This window comes from Rhineura floridana, chromosome 12 (genome assembly GCF_030035675.1).
Source record: "Rhineura floridana isolate rRhiFlo1 chromosome 12, rRhiFlo1.hap2, whole genome shotgun sequence".
Taxonomy (NCBI): Eukaryota; Metazoa; Chordata; class Lepidosauria; order Squamata; family Rhineuridae; genus Rhineura; species Rhineura floridana.
The window spans coordinates 25,829,919-25,855,635 of record NC_084491.1 but is presented as its reverse complement, the minus strand read 5'-3'; the positions used below and the strand labels follow the sequence as shown (position 1 = coordinate 25,855,635).

General features: G+C 44.0%; 2 protein-coding genes, 1 long non-coding RNA gene and 1 pseudogene across 3 annotated transcripts; 3 read left to right on the top strand and 1 right to left on the bottom strand.

Annotated features, from left to right (window-relative positions):
- The first annotated feature begins 340 nt into the window (after positions 1–340).
- LOC133368730 (caspase-3-like) lies at positions 341–5,527 on the top strand. The gene is made up of 4 exons (XM_061593346.1): positions 341–542; positions 1,493–1,665; positions 2,866–3,016; positions 5,292–5,527. Exons 1-4 carry the CDS (start codon positions 341–343, stop codon positions 5,525–5,527), a joined length of 762 nt encoding a protein of 253 aa, XP_061449330.1.
- Positions 5,528–9,253: 3,726 nt separating this feature from the next.
- Positions 9,254–18,581, top strand: LOC133368441 (uncharacterized). The gene is made up of 3 exons (XR_009758641.1): positions 9,254–9,333; positions 17,992–18,163; positions 18,430–18,581. It is a non-coding gene; the product is annotated as an uncharacterized LOC133368441 (long non-coding RNA).
- TGOLN2 (trans-golgi network protein 2) lies at positions 11,401–22,399 on the bottom strand. Its single transcript, XM_061592690.1, has 4 exons — positions 22,159–22,399; positions 19,414–21,209; positions 16,141–16,224; positions 11,401–14,487 (listed from the first exon to the last, which is right to left on the bottom strand). The coding sequence occupies exons 1-4, from the start codon at positions 22,382–22,384 to the stop codon at positions 14,482–14,484; spliced, it is 2,112 nt and encodes a 703-aa protein (XP_061448674.1). The 5' UTR covers positions 22,385–22,399; the 3' UTR covers positions 11,401–14,481.
- On the top strand, positions 15,587–15,695 carry LOC133368895 (5S ribosomal RNA; annotated as a pseudogene).
- Positions 22,400–25,717: the final 3,318 nt, after the last annotated feature.

Genomic DNA, 25,717 nt, shown 5'->3' with positions numbered 1-25,717 from the left:
AGGTATCGGGGTTAGTAGCAAAAATAAAATGAAATAAAATAAAAAAACATTCCTGCATGGAACCCAAAGCAGCAGTATACATGTGGTTCCCTAGGCAGTCACTTACCCTGGCAGTGACAAGACTCAGATCTGCTTGGATTCATCAGGTGATGGTGAACTTCAGACCATGCCATACAAAACAGCAATTGGTTCCTTATCACATGCAGTCAAACATACCTAATCGAACAGGATACGGATTTTCCTTCATTGCCCTGCCCTCGAGCTGAGTCATAATAAAGCAAAGATTATGTAGACATGTACGTGTGCTTTCAATTTGGCGTCAGCCAAAGAGTTTCCTAGGATGGCAAGCCAAATAAAGAGCAGAGCTCTGATCATTGTTAATTATGAATTCCATGAAAGAAATGCAGAAAAGAATCTCATCTCAAGACCAGGAGCCAGGAGGGAAGCAGACAGGCTTTTTAGAGCATTATCCAAGTGCAACTATGCTGTGAAATTGCACTATGACTTGACAGCTAAGGAAATAGAAGAACTTTACGAGGAAGGTATGTGTACGGCTCTGCCTCCAGCATGTTTAGACAGCCTGGAGCATGTTCAGAGCAGGATGGAAACCAAGTCCAGAGAGGAGCAGCATGCTGTTGAATACCAGTCAGTGGGAATCACAAGTGGGGAAAGTGCTGTTGCACTCAGGTCCTGCTTTGGGTTCCCCGTGGGCATTGGGCTGGCCCCGGGAAACAGGATGCTGGACTAGATGTCCCCTTGTTCTGATCCAACAAGGCTCTTCTCACGTTCTTAAGAGTTGGGTATGTCTAGCTTTATGAAAATTAAGGGGAGGCACAATAGCAGTCTTCAAATATCTGAAGGGCTGACAATTAGAACATGGAACTGACTTGTTCTCTGAGGCTCCAGAGGACATGGCTAGAGGAAACTGCAATGGAGCAGATTTCCCCTAAACATTAGGAGAAATTTCCTGTCAGTGCTGTTTAGCAGTTGTACAGGCAGCCTTGGGAGGCAATGGGCTCTCTTTTTGCTGCAGGCATTTAGGCACAGGTTTGAGGGCTATCTGTCAGGGATGCTGTTGTTGCATCCTGCATTAGAGATCCTGCATTGGGCAGGGGGTTTGGCTAGATGACCTCCAAGGTCCCTTCCAGTGCTATGATTCTATGTGAAGATCGTGGCATTGCAGGAGTGATTGGAGGCTGTCTCCTTGATGGTCTGTCAGACACAATGACCATGAACGGAATTTTGTGCCGACGCCAATCTTTGTGAACCACTAATTTGACAGGTTTGTCACAAGCACAGATTGTCAAGATAGCAGACTCCATCTTTAACTTGTTGCTTTAAATGTCTGTGTATTTGAATCTTGATGGTAAGCCACCTTAAATATTAAGTTGGAATGGTGGAATATAAATGGTATATAAATTTGGAAAGGTGGAATATGAATTTGGATCATAAAATAATTAAAAATGATGCCAGAGTATACCATGTCTTGCAGAATGCTGTGCAGATCATGGGGATTATTTTGTAAGTATTCTATCCAGTCACGGAGAAGAAGGGATTATATTTGACTGTGAAGGACAACCAGTTCAGCTCACACAGATTTTCCAGATATTAGCACCCCAAAGATGTCACAAACTGGCTGGAAAGCCCAAAATCTTCTTCATTCAGGTAAAATCTGAAGCTGCAGGCTTGTAACTTCAACCTGTGTAAATGGTCGTAATGATGATGATGATGGGTCAATTTAGGCAAGATCTGTAGCTGCAGCCTTGTTACCTTCAACATGTAATTGGTCATAGTGATGATGGGGGAATTCATGCAGTCTCCTCTGTCCTGTAATGTTGCCACCTTTTCTGCCACATGGAACATAGAATCACAACAGTAGCGGGTAAAGGATAGCCTTCAACATTTCAAAAAATGAAACTAGGGGCATATTCATAAACCCCAGTTCTCTTACCAAAACTCACTGTCCAGGGCGTATGCACACAATTGACACACGTTGCTGAAAGCATTACTGCTTGCTGTATTCATTTTATCAAAAACAGACTTTCCACACCGTATTGTGTGTTCAAAGCTAGTGAGGATGTTGCTGCAACAAAATGTTGCAACGTGGAGTGCCTCCTTTTCAGGTTTCCAGCCACTCCATTCCATTCCCCCTCCCCCTAGTGTTCCATTCTCCTCTGGCCCCATCAGCCAGCATTCTATGCATATGTCAAAAGGCATCAGAATGCATAAAATGTTTGCTTCGCCCATTTCAACCTATGCTCATGAAATACACATTCAGTGTGCTTGGTGTCTATTCAAGAGTGATTGCATGTATGACTCAAATATGAAAAGAAGGATCTATTTTCTTGCGCATTCACCAGAGACTAACAACTTGTTCACTACATCACGATATTCCCCGAGTCAGCTTTATTGCATTACCTGGACTCATGATATCAGTGTAACTCTCATGCTCTGAACCATCCCCAACATTTGACTCATGGTTGGTGTCATCATGGGGGATTTCCTCCCTAAGACAGTTTCGGTGGATGGGTTTTCCTCAAGACCACAGCAGGCGAGGAATTCCCTCCTTCATTAACTACTGCAATCGCAAAAACTATCCCCTCCACAGATGATGCTGTTTGCATCTATAAAAAAAACCCCTGCTTGTTAAATGCAGCAGCGCATTTTAAAGGCAGGTGTAGTTTGCCGGAAACAAACAAGAAGGCAACCAAATGAGGTCATGTTTCTGATATGTTCTGGGACAGGGCAGAAGCTCTAGGCAACAAGGAAGGCAGAATACAGACCAGGGGGTGTGAGATCCAGGGAGATGTTGCTACAGTACACAAAAAGCCACTGAATACCTGTTGCCCTCACTGTGTTTTCTAGGCTTGCCGTGGAAAGGAAATTGATCCAGGTGTTTGGTTACAGACAGACAGTGGTGGGTTACAGACAGACAGTGGTGGACCACAGACAGAGCGTTTCTTCCACTATCTCTCCATCCCCCAAGATACTGCAGTAATGTTTGCCTGTAGTCCAGGTATGTAGTTTTTCTTCCTCTCTCATAATACTTGAACCAAAGGCCATCCAACAAAGATGAACATTGGAAGAGTCAGTACAGACAAAAGAATTAACTTCTCACAGCTCACAGTTAAACTATCCCACAAGATGTAATGATGGCCACCAACTTGGATAACTTTAAAAGAGACAAAATCTGGAAGGATAAGGCTACCAATGGCTACTAGCCGCAATTGCCATGTTCCATTTGCACTGTCAGAAACAGTATACCGCTGAATACCAGTTGCTGGGGATCATGTGAGGAGAATGGTGTTGCACTCGTGTGTTGCTTGCAGGCTTTCTATAGGCACCAGGTTGGCCACCATGAGAACAGGATGCTGGACTAGGTGAGACTTTTGGTCGATCCAGCAGAGATTGTCTCATGTGTGCCTAACAGCCCAACCCTGTACATGTTTGAAGCAAATTCCACCAGGTATGCCCCAAGGAGGTGTGCCTGCCATTACTGCAAAAGAGTTAACATTACATTCTCTAATGTTTTATTTGCCGTGTGGAATCATTGCTTTTCAAAGTGTTGAGGCCAGAAAACAGCCTGTAACAGTCATACTAAGGGCAGATGGAATGGCACCATTGCAGCTTCTCATTGGTCCCTGTGCGCAACCCAACACAGTAAACCCTCCAGGCCATGGGCTAATCTTGTCCCATAGGAAGGCTCCTTATACCACATCAGACCATTGGTCTCTCTGGCTCAGCACTGTCTACACTGACTGGCAGCAGCTCTCCAGGGTCTTCAGGCAAGAGTTTCTCACCGTCCTACCTTGGAGATGCCAGGCATTGAAACTGTGACCTTCTGCATGCAAGGCGGATGCTCTACCGCTCAGCTATGGCCCTTCCCCATCAGAGGGTCCAGTCTGGCCCACGAGGCTGTTTTCCCCAAACCACACCCACCTGTCAATCAGCTGACATCACTGAGTGATATAAGCTGATTGGGGGGGACAGGATTCAATCCTGCTTTGCAATTACTTTGCCAACACATTTTCTGCTGGGGGGAACATGCTGGCAAAGCAGATCCCCACAGAGACCAGGATTGGTCCCCGGTCGGTGAGTTCAATCCTGCTGGGTGCTGCTTTGCAAGCAAGGTCCCTGTGGAAAACCTCCCCATCCCTCCACTTCATGGGACCCCCCCCCTATCAGTCACTAGACCTTGGAGGGGGGATAAAGATCTGGCAGTTCTCCACCCAGCCTTGCAGCGAAACACATTTACAGCAGGGCAGACCAACTATCAGACAAAGTGGGTTTGCCATCTTAGGCAGAGGATGGCTGAAGGCTTGCAAGTGGCTAGAAACTAAATGTCTTCGGGTAGTTATTCAGTCCTGCTGGCAGGGGGAGGGGGGAAATGGGAGTTATGTATCTAGCAAGAGTGTATGCCAGTTTCTGAGCTCACTCTGGCAGAATGGCAGGAGCAGTCTATCATGACAGTCAAAATTTGGGATTTCAAGAGCAGCAGCAGCCTTAAAGGTCTGCAAGCTATTCTTAGATTTCGCAATCATTCCCCTTATTACATATTTATATACCATTTAACACAAAAATGCCTAAGCAGTGTCCATTAAAAACATAAACATGATAATATGCACAGACAGATTTGTAGGACTGTAATCAACATTTATTACAGCAGATCTAACATTTATTTATTTGCTTTTCTTTTATAAAAGTGTTTATATACCACCCTCTTGTAAAATGTCAAGGCAGTGTACAATACCAAGAGCTGCTCCAGATGACCTGTTTATTGAGCAAATTCATCTTGATTTGCTCATACAGGTTAGACAATGACCAGTCTTTAGTGAGCATTTGTTCTGATTTGTTTGCAGGGAGGTTATACAACAAATGAGCATTCCTCCTGATTTGCTTGCATGGTGTTTACACATCTTCCCATTAATCATTCGTTCATCTCATAGTTTTCAGCACATGTCCCCTTAACTTTCCAAACCACCAAGTTCCATTTTTTTTTAAAGTGGGGATTTATTGCATTAAGTAGAGTGTTTAATCCACTTTAATTATGAAAACCAACATTTCCCAGTATGCGCTCAAATCCCTTCCTCAAAATAATGACAGCCTGCAGGTGACCCGCATATGATTGCTACAGAGAAATCCATTTGCTGTAGCTGGAGAGCAGCTGCCAGTCAGTGTAGACAATACTAAGCTAGACGGACCAATACTCTGACTTCCTAGAAGGCAGCTTCCAATCTTGACCTTACCAAAGAACACCAACGGCCTTAATGCTCATTCTCTGGTGTTTTCAGGCTACGCTTCTTTCATCAATTGGTGGGAATCCATGTTCCTCAAGGCCTTGCTGGAGTTGCTAGAAGGAGAGGAATGCCATCTCGAACTTGCTCGTTTGATGACCCGAATTAATTGGAGAGTCGCCTTTCATTTCGAAGCAAAAGGGAAATATGATGGGGGTAAAGAGATGCCCTGCTTTGCCACTAAGATGGTGAGAGAGGTTTACCCCTTCTCCTTGCAAAACCATGGGCCATAAGTGATTTCTCCAATCCCGCAAGGAGGAGGCACCAATCCTGTTTCATGGGGAATGACTCAAGGAATATAACGTAATGCATAAGGAATTAGCCACATTTCTGCCTTGGCAACGAATCCTGTGCAACAAGGACCAGCTCCAGTATGAGAAATATGTTATTGCCATGAACTGCGTGATAGTGGCCTGTTCTCTCTCGAATGGAGAATAAATAGTAGACATGAACATCTAATACGATGGACGTTGTGCTTTCTGTTTCCCCCTTAATTTTAAAAATCTAATTTAACAAACCTGTTGTCTAACATCTAAGATGAACTAAAGACACCGCTCATCCTGGAAGCAGGCACTTCCTGCTCCCTCTGCTCCTATAGAGACCTGTGGGACCTGCAACAAAATGTTACAGCATGAAGTGCTCCTGCTCAGCATTCCAGTCAGTTAGCCATGCCTATTTCCAGGATACTCCATCCTATTCCCCCCTCCTCAAATTTTCTGTTTCTTTTCTCTCTAAACCAGATGTGGGGAACCTCTGGCCCTCTAGATGTTGCTGAACTACAACTTTCATCATCCCCTTCCACTGGCCATGCTTGCTGGGGCTGGTGTGGTGAAGTTCAGCAAACATCTGGAGAGCCAAAGATTCCCCACAACTGCTGTAAACAATTAGTCAGCATTCCATGGCCACTGAGAAGACCCATCGGCACACACGTGTGTATGTCCTCTTAATTCTTTTCCTAAAGTTTTTTTTTTTAATTCTGCAAACCTTAAGAGCTTCCCCTAGCCTGCTGATACCTCCCTTCGGTACGTGAGTGGAGCCTGTTTGGCTAAATAAGGATTCACACACAAATAACAAGTTTGCTACTAGTATATTAAATACTAGCATATATTGGACAAGCGCGACCTGCAACAAAATGTTGCAGTGTGGAGTGCTCCTGTTCAGGGATCCAGCTAGCCATTCATGCCTACTTCCAGGATACTCCATTCCATTCCAACACCAACACCACCTAAAAAAAAAACCCCTTCAGTATTCCTTGCCCGCTGAGCATGCTCAGTTCCATTGGGTTGCTTTGAGATCCCTCCCCTCCCTTTAGAGCTTTTGCTAAAACAAATTGTAAAAAATATTAGTATACAGCAGCCTTCAACAACCTGGTGCCCTTCAGATGCTTTGGATTGCAACTCCTATCAGCCCAGCCAAGCTTGCTGCAGCTGATGGGAGCTGCAGTCCAAAACATATGGAGGGCACCAGATTAGCAAAGGATGGTATAAGCTGGTGATGTATCCAACTTTACAGAGTTCTCTGAATGTCGGTTACCAGAGGACAGTCCTCGATGTGAGGAGCTGTCCAGTCCAGCTCTGGATTACAGAAAACTGTAAGGAGGGAGAGCCAGCGTGGCCCGAAAGTTGTCCGTCTACAGTGAGCGCAGCAGACAGAGCAGGCCAGGCACACAGCTCACCTGGTGGCGATCTTGTTCTTCGCTTTGGCAAGATGCATTGTGTTTCTATTTAAATTATAGTATCTGCATCTGTACACATAAATTAACTTACACAAATGTTATGCAAATCTGCATTTGGTGATGCAGAAGTGGCCACCCAAAGATAGGAATAGAAGGAATCCTCCTCTTTCTCTGTTCTTTCAGAGGGCCATTCAGAATACCCCTCTTTGTAATCCCAACTTTCCTGTTCTCTGTGCTCAACATATCCCCTTTAACAAGGCCGACTCTATTTTCTACCCACTGCCTCTGATCCCTATGCAGCATGTCCCTAACACATACGCAAACACACATGCATGTGCTTGAACCCTAAGACTCCAAGCAGTCCACAGCCTTCTAGTTAGCATGTTACATGGGGCGAGATATATCTTGAGCTGTTGATGGAGCTGCTGTAGGGGAGTTTTATTTTTCTAGTCAATCTTTAACCATCTGTCAGCGAACTATGGGGCTTCTCAGAAAGGTTGCACCCTTGCCTTCTAGAAAGAACATTATGGCAATAGGGAAACTATCTGGGTTCCAACCACCAACCAGGGAAGGGGCGGTTGCAGGGACTTTACTTCCTCTCTGCTAAAGAACACTCTGCTCTAATTCCCAGTTGCCCAATCACACTCCGACCTCTGCCATCAGCTGAGAGAATTAAGAGTCATGCATATGCTGAGAAGTGTCTGTGTGTAGTTTTATGTTTTTTCTGCATACTGATTTTATTATGTTGTATTTTTAAACTGTTGTAACTTGTCCAAGCCCTAATAGCAAAAACATTCCGAGCATGCATTTGTTCATATGCATCCCATTATACTGGTGTTGTGGGCCTGCCCTTTCCAAACCCCGGGCTCCGTTTTAATATAACCCCCTTGAGATAAGGATTTGTCTTTTGCTAATGTTACCCTGGCAAAGGGCTGTATGTATTGCTCTTCCAAAGATCAAGAATGAGCGAATGAGATGGATGGATGGGAGAGTGAACGACAGTCAGAAAGACCATTTATGTGCTGCCCAAAGAGCTGAAGGTGTTTTACACACACACAAATCAATAAAACCATAAAATGTAATAGCCTAAAAATCCTAACAAAAAGAGCAGACTGAAATCTAGAATACCTTAAAGGCATAAGGGGAATATAAATGGGGTTTATTCCCTGAAGGCTAAAGAGAGTAGGCACCAAGTAGGCCTCTGGGGGGGGGGGGACGACGAATGGGCAGACAGACATATCGGCAACATTCATAAACATAGCTAACAATCTCTCAAGTTCAGCTGTCTCTTTTGCTACCAGGACAAAGTTCAGAATTTGTGATAAGAGACAGAGAGAGACATTTCAACATTAAAACATGTATTACTTACTTTATTATTGCATTTATGTCTCAGCTTTCCTCCAAGAAGCTCAAGGTGACATACATGATTCTCTGCCTCCCCATTTTATCCTCACAACAAGCCTGTGGGGTAGGTTAGGGTAAGAGACTGTGACTTGCCCAAGGTCACCCAGTGAGCTTCAAAGTTGAATGAAGACTTGAAGCCTGGTCCCCCAGACCCTAGTCCAACACTCTTAACTGCTACACCACACTGGCTCTCAGAGTTTAGCCACATGCAGACAGACGGCAGACAGGTCACACCTAGGACACAAGGCTCAATCTAGACATGGAGGGCAGGACTTGCTCCTACAATCCCACCCCCAGTCTCCACATGTTCAGCCTGCCAATTGCAGGTGTTTGCACTGGGCTTTTTTCATGCGGCAAGGCAGGAGATGTTGTGTAGTCTGCTGCTACCTAAACACGCTTAATCCTATGGCAATAAAGGCTTTGTATGCAGTTATAAGGTTTCTGCAGATGAAACAGTTATTAGATTCATGTCAAAGTTCTTGGGGCACACCAATTTTAACTAGGATCACACTGGAATGACCCAATATTTATCTGGGCTCCAAATTCTAAATGTAGATGCCTATAATTCCCTCCAGACTGCATATGGTTAGGTTGCCATAAACAACTATGGGAACATGCTTCCTCTCATGGCTATTTACCGAGAAAATAAAGAAGCAGCTAGCAACCAAAACTGTCGCTTCCTGTTCCGACTTTCATTTTCACCAATAAAATCTAAGTGAGGGGGCCACTATGGCGGTTAACAGTAGGCAAGAGCAGGTGGTGATCAGGTTTTACTGCCCTGCACTTTGCATCCTGAGCATAGTTCACTTGACAAAGTTTGCATAAGCTTTGCTAATCAGCTCCAGCTAATCACATCATCTTGCTGGTGGCTTGCTTTGCTAGATCTTTCAGCAAGCTGATAGAATCGGCACTCCTTCTTTGTTTAAAGTGAAACTGTGCTTTAAAACAACTTTGATAAAGGTAAGTAGGTGATCTTGGCATTGACCTAAAACAGGAGCTAATGGGCAGTTGGGAAACCATCATCCTCTGAAAGGCCACAGGTTCCCGTTTATGATCTACATTAACTAACAGCAGCTATCCAGGATTTAGGATGGGAGCCTTTCCAAACCCTACCTGAAGATGCATGAGACTGAACCTGAGACCTTCTGCATACAAAGAATGGGCTCTACCATTGAGCTAAGACCCCTGCTCATGTTCTGCTTCTACCCCTAGAGACCCTGAAAGGAAAGCTTAAAATCCCAATTTCAACCGGACACCCAAGACATGCTATCCCTGCCAAATCTGAGGTTTAGGCATCCCAGGACAGTGCAATGGTTTTCTGCCAAAATGATGGTCTAATACAGCCCCCACCCCCCAAGGTGAGGCAGACTAGAATCCTTTATTTTAAAAAATAATAAGATCCTGGTTGTTGTATTCATCCTGCATGACATTTCCTAGGTCACAGCAGAATTTCCCACACCGTGACTGGGTCCCAATACAGTCTTTATCAACTGAAATTTAACCTAACCTTTGTCATTTGCGCTGTGCAGGATCTGCGTCAGCCACTGGGTGCTGCCTGGTTGGTGTTGACCCAAGACAGGGCCTTTTCAGTGGTTGTTCCTCATTTGTGGAACACCCTCTCTAGTGAGGTGCATCTGCCTCCCACATTATTGACTTTCAGAAGGAATTAAAAACATTCCTGCTTACTCAAGACGTGTGATGGCTGGAAGATGCTGTTCCTGGCAACCCTGAGATCGCTGGCTCAGAGAATGCTTTTAAAATGGTTAAGAATGCTTTTTTTAAAAAGTTTCCATTATTTATGTGTTTGCCACCCCAAGCTCCTTTGGGAGGAACATAAGATAAGAATAATAATCCTAGACTTTCTATTGATGACCCGAAGGACTTCCCTTTAAGGGACAGAAGAAACACAAATGCAGAATGTCCCAGGTACATTTCTTAGTGGAATCAAGCCCTGCTGTGGTCCGGTTGTTTGACTTTAGAGCAGAGGTAGCCAACATGGTGCCCTCCAAATACTGTGGACTACCATCATCCCTGATCATTATCCATGCTAGCAGGGGTGATGGGAATTGTAGTCCAAACTTTCAGGAGGGCACCATGTTGGCTATAGCTGTTCTAGAGCAGTGGTTCCCTACCCTTTTTTTTCTTATGGACCACTTGAAAATTGCTGACAGTATTGGTGGAGCACTTCATGATTTTTTTGCCCATCATAGCTATTGCATTGTGCCATGCTAGATGCAGTATTAGTTCTAACTGTACTTTCATTGCTGCTTTTATTTCTTAGATAGTATTTTTGCATCCCATAGAATTCAAATTGTAATACAGGAAAATACAATATAAAAAATAATAGCAGCAATAAGAAACAATTACAAATCAATGATTAATGCCATGGATGTGCCCTCTCCCATCTTCAGCCACAAATCCACAACCACACAACAGACCACCTGAACGAAGCTCGTGAGCCACAGTTTGAGAACCCGTTCTACAGCATTAGCTGCTGGATTCCCTCCAGCAAGTTCCTGATAACAACCATGACGACACCATGTCAACATGCACAAATGGCACCAGGAAGTCCACAGCTTTTGTTGTGTTAACTTGCACATTTGCTTTTCCGCCTGCTAAACCAGTGAAAGCAATGCCGATGAGCCATCTGCCAACTAAACTTTTCCCCCACCCTACAAAGTTAACCAAGACTGCATTCACGTGGCTAAAAGTAAACAGCATTATGTGCTTCTATAGGAATTATTTGGGATGACATGACTTGGTTCTCCACCATCCGCATGCACTTATTCCAGGCATAGGAGTGTGTAGCATGGTTTTCAGAACAAATATGATTAAATCTTGTAACACAGAGGACAGCAATGAAAATACTCAGGGGGATAGAGCAACTCCCCTGTGAGGAAGGTTTTTTTTAAAAAAAAGGCAAGTTAGGGGGGGAAATAAGGAGAGCTGGAACAGGGCACACAAGCTTGGAGGTAAGACTCTTTTGGTTATAACAAAAGTTGAACTATCTTTCAAGAAAACAAAAGGTATGGTAGAGCCATTTATTTAATTCACCATGCGGGGGGGGGAATACAAATAGATTCAAAACAAGTCTGAACTTTTTTTTTCTTAAAGTGTCTCATTTTTAAAACTGCAAGAACCAGGAACACACCTGTGGGTTCAAACAGGGAAGGGGGCTGACCTAAAAGAAAACTAGAAAAAAAACACCAAAACAATTCGTAAGGAAGTGATCCAGCAAGAGAACTCCATTCATGTGACGTTTAGCTCCCCCCCTTTAAAGTGAACACAGAAATACCAAGCAAGCTTTTACCTGTTTAAAACTTTAGCCTTGTGCCTGAAGTCAAAATACCACAAAATATATGAACAAGAGAAAAGGCATTCCCACAGATTTATTTTATAATTAAATAGGCATGATGACAGAATTCACCCACTAGTGCTTATTCGCTAACAGCTCAGAGCCAGAGATCCTACTGCACCCCAGAAATCTACCCTAGTTCTGCTAGTTGCAAATAGGTAATCTACTGGCCGGGGAGGGGTGGGAGGAAACCATACAATACTAATCCTCCCCATTTTTTGTTTCTTATCTGGGTGGCTACAAATAAGCTAAAAGATCTATAGTTAGCCCATGGACTTGCAGAGATAGCAAAGTTCTATGCTATGCCCAAGACTGCTTGAGCCATTCATGCATTGAAGCAGGGGTGGAGAACCTGTAGCCCACAGGGCAATCTTGACACACCAATTTGGGCAGCGAGGCCATTTCCCCTAAACCACACCCACCTGTTAATCAGTTGATGTCATTTGGGCATGTCAGCTGATGGTGGGGGGTTCAATCCTGCAGAGAATCCACTGGAGAAGCAGACCCTTGCAGAGAGCAGGACTGAAGACTCTGCTCATAAGCTGACGAGCAGAGTTCAGTCTTGCTTCACCAGTGCGGGGAATAGCCTAGTGAAGCAAACCCCTCACCCCATGGGTCAACTGACTGGTGGGTAGAACCACCAACCTGTCACCATCATCTCAGATGACAGACAGATAGGTGACCCCACCCACTTGTCCAAGTGGGCTTATGGTATGAGGAGAGACAAAGATCTGGCCCTCTGGGCACAAAAAAGTTCCCTACTCTTCCTACAACTAAAGTGACTTGGGCCTAATCTACTCAAATAACAGAATGAGATGGTGGAATGGACTGCATAACATCTGGCTCCTTCCAAGGGGAGGGGAAGAGAAAATCAGTTTTGAAGGCTTCCCCGCTTAGTGGCCTTCAAATTAAAAACTGCCCGGTAGGCAAAGCTAGATTCTCTCCTCGCACCTCAACCCAGAAATGCAAGTCAGTTTCTTATAGCAAGAAGCATTCAAAACGTGCTGTTGCCCCACCTGAAACATTTCTGAAGGCAGAAGCTATTGAAAGGAAGTGCAGGAAGGCTCAGTTTTCGGGGACAGCGTGCAGGGTGAGTTCATTTGAAAAGGTTTAAAGGCAACTCAGCTGAGTGACTGAACAGGTTTCATTGCACTGAGAGAATTAAGGATTTTGACAGGAAATACGTAAGAAAAAAAGGCAGCCTCGGGCACACCTTAGGATTATTTTCCCATTCACATTTTATTTCCCCTGCTCGCCCTTCCTCATTGTGAGTAGAAAAAAAGAAAACAGCAGTTTGATAAAGGCCAAACTCAAACTCACATTCAGTAGAACAGGCTGTTGTGCATTACAGCTTGCTCTGTGGAATTACAGGAACATTTGTTCCGAATTCAGACACAGGAAAAAGATAGTGCTGCTATGCAATTACACACACACACACGTGCACCTCTGAACTACAATTTCCTGCAGTGCATTCATGATCTATTTTTTACACAAGTGCCCTTCACAATTAAAAAGTGATGCCCCAAAATAGGTTTCTGAAGTGGAAAAAAAAACACATTTACATTTATGCAACAAGTAATTACATTTTTGGGTTCCTAAGTGAGAGTCTATTCAGTGTAGATTTATAACACAAACAAGTATTTACAAATAGTTTTTTTTCCTTTGAAAATGATCTGTGAGGATGTATCGTTAAATTACTTGTGGCTCCAGATGGGTAGGAATAGCCCCAGACCATCCTCCTGCGACATCTGCAATGGGGATATGGCACCACTACCTGATAAATTTGTTAACATCCTTCTCAAAGCAGCTCTGCAGCTCTGCACAAAGTGGGACATAGAGAAGGGAGGATCCAGACCATCCTCCTGCGACATCTGCAATGGGGATATGGCACCACTACCTGATAAATTTGTTAACATCCTTCTCAAAGCAGCTCTGCAGCTCTGCACAAAGTGGGACATAGAGAAGGGAGGATTCGAACATCCCCAACCCCAAAGCCTTTTACACCAGAAGACTTGCGATCGTTTGACCTTTGGTCTAGCAATCAGAAATGCACCATTTTTATCAAGAATGAGGAAGCCACAAGCTGAGCAGGACGATTCCACCTTTTCATGTATTCTGACACCGCTAGGGGGAAGAACTGCAACACTGAACATTCATTTCCCAATATTGCCATCTACAGACAGAAGGCATCCATAAGGTCTGTCTGGCAAGACATACCTCAAGTACCACAGTGGATCACAAAGAGAGCTTCTGCTTTCAATATCGTGGATAGCAGCTGAGAGCCTTCATCAAAGTCAACTAACCCACCCGATCAATTATTAGGGAAAATGCCAGGAACCTAGCAGGGGAACTACTTAATCTGTACATTCAATAAGCCACTTCCTAAATACAACCCTTTGATACAGCAGAAGGTAAATACCACATCTTTTGGGAAGAGAGACACACAAACACACAGTACTGTCCACTGTTGGTTCTTATGTCGCAGTTTAGGGAAAAAAACAGTCCAACTTCAAGTAGCTGAGAGGAGCATAAACATTTGAAATAAAGACAGAGGCATAGCCGTTTCCAAAGTGCATGTGCACAATTAAAAGCACTTCCGCATCTCCCTCCCCCAGGGCTCAGCAGTACAGCCAATAGGCTTCAGGGCTGTACTCATGATGGAAGGCGAGGCTTCCTTCCATGTCTTGCATGTACTCATTTTGGGAATGAGTCTTTATTCAGCACAGCATCATCTTTGAATTTCTGGAATTACTTTAGATCTGCGCAGAGAGAGGGAGAAAAGGGGAAATTTAAATAGACGTACAATTCTACTATCGGTACTTTACATCAGATTTTTTTTAAAAAACTAGAAACTGTTTAATATTACACAACGTTAGGTTAAGAGGTTTCTTACAAGTTTGGTGGAATGCCCTAGAGCAGGGATGGCTAACCTGTAGCCCTCCACAAAATGATTGTTAAAGACAGCAACATTAGAGCACAAACAGCAATTCCGTTAGGAACAAGGTTAAACTGGTACGTTTTATATAAATTTTATAAGCTACAGGTTAATGTTCCATCTTTTTTGGCTTACCACACATGTTGCACTTTCCTCAATATACCATGGAATGCTCAAACCCGGCATGCCCTTTATTCCCCCTCTTTTTTTCTACTGTAGCATTTAAACATTTTAAAATAAAGGAAAAAGTTGAAAGACCAACCTTCTTTCTCTTCTAGGTGAAGTGCAGTTCTATGCTTTTACCACGAAACGTTTGCCAGATTTGTGCAATAAATGCTCTACTCCCTCCAAACTAGTATATAAGCCATGGAGAAAACTCTGGATGTTTTGGAACTACAACTCCCATCATCCCTGACCATTGGCCATGCTAGCTGAGTCTGATGGGAGTTGGAGCCCCCACCCCAAAATAATAATCTGGAGGGCCAGAAGTTCCTTGGCCCTGATATAGGCCACTCAGTACTGATTTGTTAGCAGGGTTAGATCACATGCACAAACATGGTGATCACACAGTTCTCAGTTGGTAAACAGTATGAGAGATGATATAAGCAGAACGTGCAAGAACAAGAGACTAGATTTTAAAAATGGACTGCTTTACCCCTAAGTTTGCCTGTAGGTCTGCCCGCCTGCCTGGGAAGGAAAGAACCTGCCACATGAACCATGTCGCCAACATCCAAGGGGAAAAAAAAGAGATTGTTGCTCCCCACCCCCACACTGCTACTATCAGAGAGAGGAACCCTTTTCAGCCTGAGGGTCACATTCCCTTCTGGGCACGCTTTCAGGGGCCAGATGTCAGTGGTGGGCAAGACCACAGGCAAAAACATGCAGAGCAACAAATGCACATTTCAGCTTTGTACAGTAGGCTAGCCTATGGCCATATTACCCTGAACACACCTGATCCCGGAAGCTAAGCAGGGTAAGGCCTGGTTAGTACTTGGATGGGAGACCACCTGGGAACACCAGGTGCCGTAGGCTTAGAGGGAGGCAATGGTAAACCACCTCTGAATACCTCTTACCATGAAAACTCTATGAATACATCCAAAAATGATTCATGGGGTCACCACAAGTCGTAATCGACTTGAAGGCATATAACAACAGTAGGCTAATTTCTACAAGCATCCCTGTCTATCCTCTATACAAGCACGGAAGCGTTCAAGGGCACATTCCAGACAGGCAAAACCACTCAAAAGCTGGTGCAAAGCAGAACCAGTGAGGGATGTGGCCTGGGGAAGAGTCCAGAGGGCCAGACAGGAAGACTTGAGGGCCGCATTTGGTCCCCAGGCCTGAGGCTCCCCATCCTTGGCTTCTATTGCGTCTTTTGCACAGATTTTTATTCCAAGATACTCTAAGAGGCAATCAAATCCTAATATGGCACACATCTTCACAGAAGCTGCTAAAAACCTATGGTGCAGGAACTTACCTTTTGATCCAGTCGCTGATAGTCACTGGATTTGGGCCTTCGGGGTACCTTTGATTTTTTTCCTTCTAAAGCAAAGGCAATAATCTTTGAGGGAAAGGGGGGAAAAACAAACAGGTAGATAAATCAACTCTTGCTGCTGTCCACTTAACATATTTATATCCCAACTTTCCATGGTTGTAGTGTGCAAGTCAGTTTGCAACAACAATTAAAATAGAAACACACACTATACAACAAAATAAAAATAAAAGACCAGATTATAGCACACAGACCAAGGATAAGGCTGTCAATGGATGCTAGCCATGTTGGCTGTGCTCTGCCTCCCGACTACCAGTTGCAGGAAATCACAAGTGGGGAAAGTGTTGTTGCGCTCAGGTCCTACTTGTGGGCTTCCCACAGGCATCAGGTTGTCCACTGTAACAGCAGGACACTGGACTAAACAGGCCTCTGGTTGGATCCAGCGGGGGTCGTCTTATGTTCTTATGTAAAAAGAGCAAAATCCAGGGAGTTTAAAAGTCATCAACAGTTTGACAACCCAAATGCCTACTGAAATAGAAAAATATTTGCGAGCCAGGGGAAGGCCATCAGGGAAGAGGCCAGGCAGGCTTCCCTCAAAAGGGAGCTCCACAGTCGAGATGTGGCTACAGAGGCGGCTCTCTCTCTCTCTCCCTTGTCCCACCTAACAGGGACTCAGATATTGGCACATTAATACACGCAACCTGCCACACTTAAGCTAGTTCAAATCAACCCAGATTGTCCTTCATAAGAACAGCCTGCTGGATCAGGCCAGTGGCCCATCTAGTCCAGCATCCTGTTCTCACAGTGGCCAACCAGGTGCCTGGGGGAAACCCGCAAGCAGGACCCGAGTGCAAGAACACTCTCCCCTCCTGAGGCTTCTGGCAACTGGTTTTCAGAAACATACTGCCTCTGACTAGGGTGGCAGAGCACAGCCATCATGGCTAGCAGCCATTGATAGCCCTGTCCTCCATGAAGGATGGCCACCAGCTTGGATGGCTTTAAAAGAAGATTATTTAAAGCCATCCAAGCTGGTGGCCATCCTTCTAATCAATTGGACTCAAACTGGTGGGTTGCATCTTGAGTTAATGCGGGTTCCACATTGGGTGTTAAAGGTGGGTCTGAAAAGGTTGAACACACAGTCAGCTAAGGGCAGGGGATGCTGTTTCCACATTGCAGCTGCAACGTTTGAAGCAGGGATTAGGAGTCCTGTGACCCGCCAAAAGTTGTTGGACTGCAGTTCTTATCATCTTTGACCATTGGCCATGTTGGCTGGGGCTGATGGGAGCAGTAGACAAACCACATGTAGCGGCAGACAGGTTCCTTGCCTCTCACTCAGAGCTGCTCATCACGGTTTCCCATAACCCTGCCAGCCATACTGCCAGTGGCCACGGAAGAAACATTGGGGACCTAAGACGATGGTGGCAACCCAACTGGTAAGCTGTGCAATATCAAGCACTTGGCACATGAAGACTGTGTCCTTTAGTCCCAAAATATTTAGAAAGATTTAATAATAATTTATTTACTTACTGCATTTATTGGACCTCTTTTTAACAAAAAAGTGATCCAAAGCTGACTTACAGAGTGAAACATTAGAGCCATGTATAAAAAAAAGAATAAAATATATCTAGAAAAATATTAATCTAGAATACTCCTTTTCTCAAAGTTTTATAAGATGCTGCAACCTTAGTGTTTGACATTATTTTTAACTTTATCTGTTTTTCTATTTGATGTTATTTTTTCTTTCCGTAAGCCACTTTGGTCACTTTTAACAGAAAAACAAGATAAAAAGCTCAGATCGCATTAGGGCATAAAATTTCCAATTCAATTTTGTTCCAGAAAAACATGTAATCCTATACCCATCCACCTGGGAGTAAACTCCATTGAATTTCATAGGACTTACTTCTGAGCATTAGGACCTATAGAAATCAGTGTGAAGAGTTAAGTCACGACATCTTTTCCCATCTATTCCAATGGGGCTTTAAGTGCAACTAACTTAAATCTGGATTCAGTAAGTAAATTTACCATTTTTATAAAGCTGCTGTGTTTGGTAATGTAACTAAAAGTGGACTGATGCTAAATGTGCTGCACTATTCCGTGCATGTTTACTCAGTTGTGCTATTGTGTTCAATAGGGCTTGCCTTTCTAGTACATGTGTTTTGGACTACAATTCTAAAAAATTGCTTTCCACTTTCACTATTGTTTTTACATTCTCCTCTCTTGCTGCTTCCTGTTATTTTTACCCCCTCTCTTATCATTCCTTACTATTTTTTCCAGAACTTTATATCCCTGACAAAAATCTCATGCAAGGGTTTTGAAGACTGTTACAAAGCAATCCCCAGGAAGTTGAACATTATGCAGTTATTCTCCTGGTTTCACTTCAGAACAAACTCTTGAACTGAAATGGGGAATAAAACAACAAGTCTCAATCTTACCATGACCGCTTAGTATTTGCTGTGCCTCATTTTGCTTAAGCATTTACTTGCATATAGCTGGAACATGGGCACTGCATTGTGGCTTTTCTGCATTACACAAACCTCAGGAAATCATATGAGTTGGTATAATTATATCACCACATGGTATCTGAAACCAACTTTCAACAATGGAATGAGTTGTGTTTCAGCCATCACTGGCACAGCTCAGATCAGTCTGAGAAAAAGGCACTGTTACATATCCCTGACCAGTATTGGAACCGGTGGTGGCTAAGTTTGGTATGCTGGAACACAAACACATACACACATACACATACACACACACACACACACACACACACACACACACACACACACCAGGACATCCTTGCAAGCACTTAGAGATAGAAATTCTAAAACAAAGTAAGACAAAACAACCAGCCCCCATAAGTCACACTGATTGAACTAGAAACTAGTATATCCTACACTAGTGATACTTCTGAATTTATAATCAAGGAGTTGGGGGAGAAAATCTGACCAGGAAACCGATCATGCATTGAGCAGATGCCTGGACTAGATGAGCTCTGAGGTCCCTTCCAGCTTTTATGATTCTATGACTAGAAAATCCAACATCGTCACATACAGAATGCTTCTTGTCCCAGCCCGCAGGCAAAAAAACAAACACCAACCAAGCTTTTACTTGAAAATAAGTTTTGAAACGAGAATTTTCATGAATGAGGCTGACACCATTTCATCCACTCAGAGGAAATAGCCTACACTTCTGTCATCACTGCACATATAATACCACACACCAGTATTGGCTCACACAAACAAAAGTTAAAATACTCACTTTTCGCTTATTGTGATAGGCTATATATAAAGCAGCAACAACAATGGCTGTGGCCACCAAATAGGCAAAGAAGTGGCTATTTTCAGATCCATTCTTGGGGGCTGGACTAGCTAAGGAGTTCTTTAAATTAGACTGGGAATGCTCATCAGTCTCCTCTCCGCCTTTCTTTCCATCCCCTTTCATTCCAACTTTAGCCAGATCAGACTGGGAGCCTCCTTGACCATTTGACCCTTGGGAGAGTGGACTGGAATCTCCAGCATTATCCTGGTTCAGAGTATCACCTTTAGGATTTCCACCAGACTGGGAGCTTCCTTGGCCATTTGACCCTTGGGAGAGTGGACTGGAATCTCCAGCATTATCCTGGTTCAGAGTATCATCTTTAGGATTTCCACCAGACTGGGAGCTTCCTTGGCCATTTGACCCTTGGGAGGGTGGACTGGAATCTCCAGCACTATCCTGGTTCAGAGTATCACCTTTAGGATTTCCACCAGACTGGGAGCTTCCTTGGCCATTTGACCCTTGGGAGGGTGGACTGGAATCTCCAGCATTATCCTGGTTCAGAGTATCACCTTTAGGATTTCCACCAGACTGGGAGCTTCCTTGGCCATTTGACCCTTGGGAGGGTGGACTGGAATCTCCAGCATTATGCTGGTTCAGAGTATCACCTTTAGGATTTCCACCAGACTGGGAGCTTCCTTGGCCATTTGACCCTTGGAAGGGTGGACTGGAATCTCCAGCATTATGCTGGTTCAGAGTATCAACTTTAGGATTTCCACCAGACTGGGAGCTTCCTTGGCCATTTGACTCTTGGGAGGGTGGACTGGAATCTCCAGCACTATCCTGGTTCAGAGTATCACCTTTAGGAGATCCACCAGACTGGGAGCTTCCTTGGCCATTTGACCCTTGGGAGGGTGGACCGGAATCTCCAGCATTATCCTGGTTCAGAGTATCAACTTTAGGATTTCCACCAGACTGGGAGCTTCCTTGGCCATTTGACCCTTGGGAGGGTGGACTGGAATCTCCAGCATTATGCTGGTTCAGAGTATCATCTTTAGGAGATCCACCAGACTGGGAGCTTCCTTGGCCATTTGACCCCTGGGAGGGTGGACTGGAATCTCCAGCATTATCCTGGTTCAGAGTATCACCTTTAGGATTTCCACCAGACTGGGAGCTTCCTTGGCCATTTGACCCTTGGGAGGGTGGACTGGAATCTCCAGCATTATCCTGGTTCAGAGTATCATCTTTAGGATTTCCACCAGACTGGGAGCTTCCTTGGCCATTTGACCCTTGGGAGGGTGGACTGGAATCTCCAGCATTATGCTGGTTCAGAGTATCACCTTTAGGATTTCCACCAGACTGGAAGCTTCCTTGGCCATTTGACCCTTGGGAGGGTGGACTGGAATCTCCAGCATTATCCTGGTTCAGAGTATCACCTTTAGGATTTCCACCAGACTGGGAGCTTCCTTGGCCATTTGACCCTTGGGAGGGTGGACTGGAATCTCCAGCATTATGCTGGTTCAGAGTATCAACTTTAGGATTTCCACCAGACTGGGAGCTTCCTTGGCCATTTGACCCTTGGGAGGGTGGACTGGAATCTCTAGCATTATCCTGGTTCAGAGTATCATCTTTAGGATTTCCACCAGACTGGGAGCTTCCTTGGCTATTTGTCTCTTGGGAGGGTGGACTGGAATCTCCAGCATTCAGAGTATCACCTTTAAGAGATCCACGAGATGGGTTTTTTTCAGTGTCTTCAACTTGAGTTGTGTGTTGCAAGAGTGACTGCTTTTGGGATGCATCTGAAATGCAAAGATTTAAAGATTATCCAGTACATCACACCATTTATATTGCACACAAACACATGTTCAAGCTATGTACTAATTAGGATTATTATTGTTTCAATTTATATCCTGCCCTTCCTCCCAAAGGAGTCCACAGGAAAGAAGCCACCAGGGCAACATACCACCTTGTGATCAAACCTCATATTTCCAAATCAACAAAGGTGTGGCTCTGTTGCCATTTTGTAATTTGTAAGTGTGTTTTGAAGCATTTTTATGACAGAAGCAGACAAGTTCATCCTTGCTTCAGCAAGGCACAATGTAACTTTAGATCCATCCTTCCCAATTCTAACACTCTCTGGATCTCCAATAACCAACTTCCTCTCACAATCTTCCCAAATGATAGAGGCCACTTTATCCAGAGAGGATCAGGTTGCCAGCCTCAGAGGAAAGAGAATCAGCCCACTAAGGAGGACCTAGTCCCCAGTGTTGTATTTAAGAAGCTTTAGATTCTAGACTTAATGACATGTTAGCTCCACCTCCCTTTGAGTAACATGGACTACTTCACTCACTCCAACACGTAATTAGAGAGTTCTGCTGCGGTTGGGGGGCCTTCCTGCTGATTCTGTTGGATTTCTGTCCGAAATGCCTACCCTGTACTCCTCTTCCTCCTCGCCAGCCAGTGACCCAAGCAGTGCCTTCGCTTGGGCTTAACTGTAGGCGAAGGCAACCAGCAATTAGACCATAGGCCTATTTCCTATGGTAGAGCTAAGAAAAGTCCTCGAACACCTGAAAGGAAGTACAGGAGATAAGAGCCCACTTGAGCACATGCAGAGTTGCTTTCCTGTAGCCACTCATTCATCCCAACGGCCCTCCAAAAAGCCTGGAAAATGGCTGGACGAGCAACCCATGTCTGGATGGCAGGCTTGCGGGAAACAATTCCTTCACGCGTTCAAGATTCCGAACCAACCTGGAAGCGCATTTCCAGTCTTCTTCAAATATTTCAAAACGGGTGATTTAAGCGGCACCGAAGCACCAAACGTCACCAGGTCGAAGAGAAGGAGAAAGCACAACCACGCCGCCGCCATGCCGACTGCCGAGTTCCTTCCGCTTCTGGCAAATATTCGAAGGAAAAGGAACCGAGCCGTCCACTTCCGGCGTACGTCCACAATCCGTGCCTTCCTCCATGACGCCATTACTCTCGCGAGACCAAGAGTCAACCTCGCAGAGGAGGGAGAAACGAATCTCAACCCACTGGTGGGCAAGGCTCATAGTGAGTCGGGGGGGGGGGGACGAGACGAAAACGAGGCAGTAGGAAGGCTAATAGAGCTAGGCATGTAGAGTGACGCGGAGCCTGAACTTTTTTTTAGTTTTTAAATGGAAAAGCTGCCCTTAGACTTGATAATGTGTGGGCGGAAGAATGGCTGCACCCTAGACCAGTACTGGGCAACCTGCAGTGCAGCCCTCCAGCAGTTGTTGCTCTTGGATTTTTAAAACAGTGAAGGACAACCTAAGCAAATGAATACAGCAAATGACATGGATTCAGCATGTAACAGCAGCCGCTGGGACAGAAATCTTTGTTAGAAAAATTGGGTTGTTGCGCTACGTCCATATATTGCCTCGTATGCTTCTGAAAACACACAATCGATCACTTGTGTCAAGAATCACCTTCCATCTGTTGATTCCTATCTTTGCTTCAAATCTCTTCTGAACTTTTGCAACAGTTTGCGCAACAGTAATTTTCTTTGCCGTCCTGAACATGCCACTGGGGGAGGAAGGCTTTCAATCAAATAAAGAAACCCATTCTAGAGTGGAATTGTGGTTCAGACAAATTAGTTCAGCGGAAACCAACGGGGGAGGCGGGGTGGGAAAGGCTTCCGGTTATTTTGGACTACAGCTCCCGTTAGCCCAGCGAGCACAGCCATCTGTCAAGGATGATGGAAGTTGTAGATCACAACTTTAGCTATCCCCGAATTCGTTAATACGTTTTATGTTTAGAATCATGCTTGCTCAGTCTTGAAAGAAGTACCACAAACAGGGACTTAAGAGAAGCTCTTCCTAAGGGTTGACATTCCATTAATTGATTTGTCTGATATCAGGCGTGTGTGTGTGTGTGTGTGTCTTACCCCAAACAAACATGAAAAGAAGGTCCTGTGGTATGTAAATAAAGACTAATAAGGACAGAATATGGAGAAACCGATTTGTTCCCCATCTGGAAGGGTGTGAGACGGGTGTGTTTTATCACCCCATTTGTTTAGTCTATATGCAGAACATATACGGAAAACAGGATTGGACCAAGATGAAGGAGGTGTGAAAATTGGAGGGAGAAATATCAATAATTTAAGATATGCAGACTATACCATACTACTAGCAGAAACAAGTAATGCTCTGAAACGAATGCTGGTGAAAGAGGAAAGCAAAAAAGCAGGACTACAGCTGAATGTCATGAAGACTAAAGTAATGACAACAGAAGATGCAACTTTAAAGTTGACAATGAAGACATTGAACTTGTCAAGGATTAACAATACCTTGGCACAGTCATTAACCAAAATGGAGACAATAGTCAAGAAATCAGAAGGCGGCTAGGACTGGGGAGGGCAGCTATGAGAGAACTGGAAAAAATCCTCAAATGCAAAGATGTATCACTGAACATCAAAGTCAGGATCATTCAGACCATGGTATTCCCGACCTCTATGTACAGATGTGAACATTGGACAGTGAAAGAAGTGGATAAGAAAACTCATTTGAAATGTGATATTGGAGGAATGTTTTGCGGATACCATGGACTGCAAAAAAGACAAATAATTGGGTGTTAGAGCAAATTAAAGCAGAACTATCACTAGAAGCTAAAATGATGAAACTAAGGTTATACTTTGGACATATAAGAAGACATGATTCACTAGAAAAGACAATTAATGCTGGGGAAAACAGAAGGGAGTAGAAAAAGAGGAAGACCAAACAAGAGATGGATTTACTCTATAAAGGAAGCCACAGACCTGAACTTACAAGATCTGAACAGGGTGGTTTACAACAGATGCTATTGGAGGTCGCTGATTCATAGGGTCACCATAAGTCATAATCAACTTGAAGGCACATCTCTGTCTCTGTCTCACTCACACACTCACTCACACACACACACACACACCAAATAAAGACTAAAGCCATATTCAAAGCAGACATTTATTCCACGTTAAACAGTCATGGCTTCCCCCAAAGAATCTAGGAAGTGCAGTTTGTGAAGGTTGCTGAAAGTTGCTATCAGATGCCCTATTCCCCTCATAGAGCTACAATTTCCAGATTTCTCTGAGAAGAGGGGCTGACTGTTAAACCACACTGGCCACTGGAGCTCTGTCAGGAACAGGAGTTTCCTAACACTCAGCATTCTTCACAAACTACACTTCCCAGGATTCTTTAGGGGGAGCCATGACTGTTTAAAGTGGAATAAATGTCTGGTGTGGATGTGGCTTTATAGATTTCTGTTAGTGTAAGCTTTTGTGAACTAGAGTCCTCTTCAGCATGATTGTCATTGTGGAAGATACCAGATTTACAGTGCACAATGCTACACGTTTGCTCAAATGTAAGCCACATTTACTTCAGTGGGGCTCACTCCCATGTACGTGTATATAGGATTGTAACCTTAGCCGTACTGCCACTGACACAGTGCACTCTAGTTCCCAAACTGCGGTCCATGGACCACCAGGGCTCTGCAAGCTTCATTCACGTGGTCTGTGGCATGTCAACATTAAATATTCATATTGATTTTTAATTGTATTTTTACTGCTTGTTTTATTTTTATAATGTTATTGTATTGCAATTTGAATTCCATGGAATGCAAATTGTAATATTATAAAATACACTATATAAGAAATAAAAGAAGGAAAAAATACAGTTAAAAGACATACAGTACATTACAAGTCTTCCAACAGGCAGAAAAATCATTTAAGTGGTCCGGCAAGACCATCAGCAATTTTCAATTGGGGAAAAAAGTTTGGAAACCCCTGCTCTAGTCCACAAAGCTTGTCATAAGGCATAGAAAATGACTCAGCCAAACAATGGCAGCGCAGCACCATCTTGTGGCGTCCAGCATATTTCCTGAGTTATTCTTGAAAATCAGAGAGGTTAAAACCGTTATTTTATCTCATCATAAACTGCTTGTTTAAAAAAAGTCAAGTTTTCTGATTTTACTTTGAACATTTTGTCCTTGCCCCCCCACCTCCCAAAATGTTATGGTACTCAGAAGAAAATACACAAACACAAATGTGAACTATTGAATTACAAAATCCTGTCCGGAGAGAGCCCAGACTTTGTTGTTATGTTATGTGCCTTCAAGCTGATTCTGACTTATGGTGACCCTATGAATCAGTGACCTCCAAGAGCATCTGTCATGAACCACCCTGTTCAGATCTTGTAAGTTCAGGTCTGTGGCTTCCTTTATGGAATCAATCCATCTCTTGTTTGGCCTTCCTCTTTTTCTACTCCCTTCTGTTTTTCCCAGCATTATTGTCTTTTCTAATGAATCATGTCTTCTT

Coding starts and splice junctions, on each gene's coding strand:
- LOC133368730 (XM_061593346.1), top strand. CDS start 341: ATGGCAAGCCAAATAAAGAGCAGAGCTCTGATCATTGTTAATTATGAA. Junction 543..1,492: donor AGAAGAACTTTACGAGGAAG/GTATGTGTACGG, acceptor CATGTCTTGCAG/AATGCTGTGCAGATCATGGG. Junction 1,666..2,865: donor CCAAAATCTTCTTCATTCAG/GTAAAATCTGAA, acceptor TGTGTTTTCTAG/GCTTGCCGTGGAAAGGAAAT.
- TGOLN2 (XM_061592690.1), bottom strand. CDS start 22,384: ATGGCGTCATGGAGGAAGGCACGGATTGTGGACGTACGCCGGAAGTGG. Junction 21,210..22,158: donor GACTGGAAATGCGCTTCCAG/GTTGGTTCGGAA, acceptor TTTGCATTTCAG/ATGCATCCCAAAAGCAGTCA. Junction 16,225..19,413: donor CCTATCACAATAAGCGAAAA/GTGAGTATTTTA, acceptor TTTCCCTCAAAG/ATTATTGCCTTTGCTTTAGA.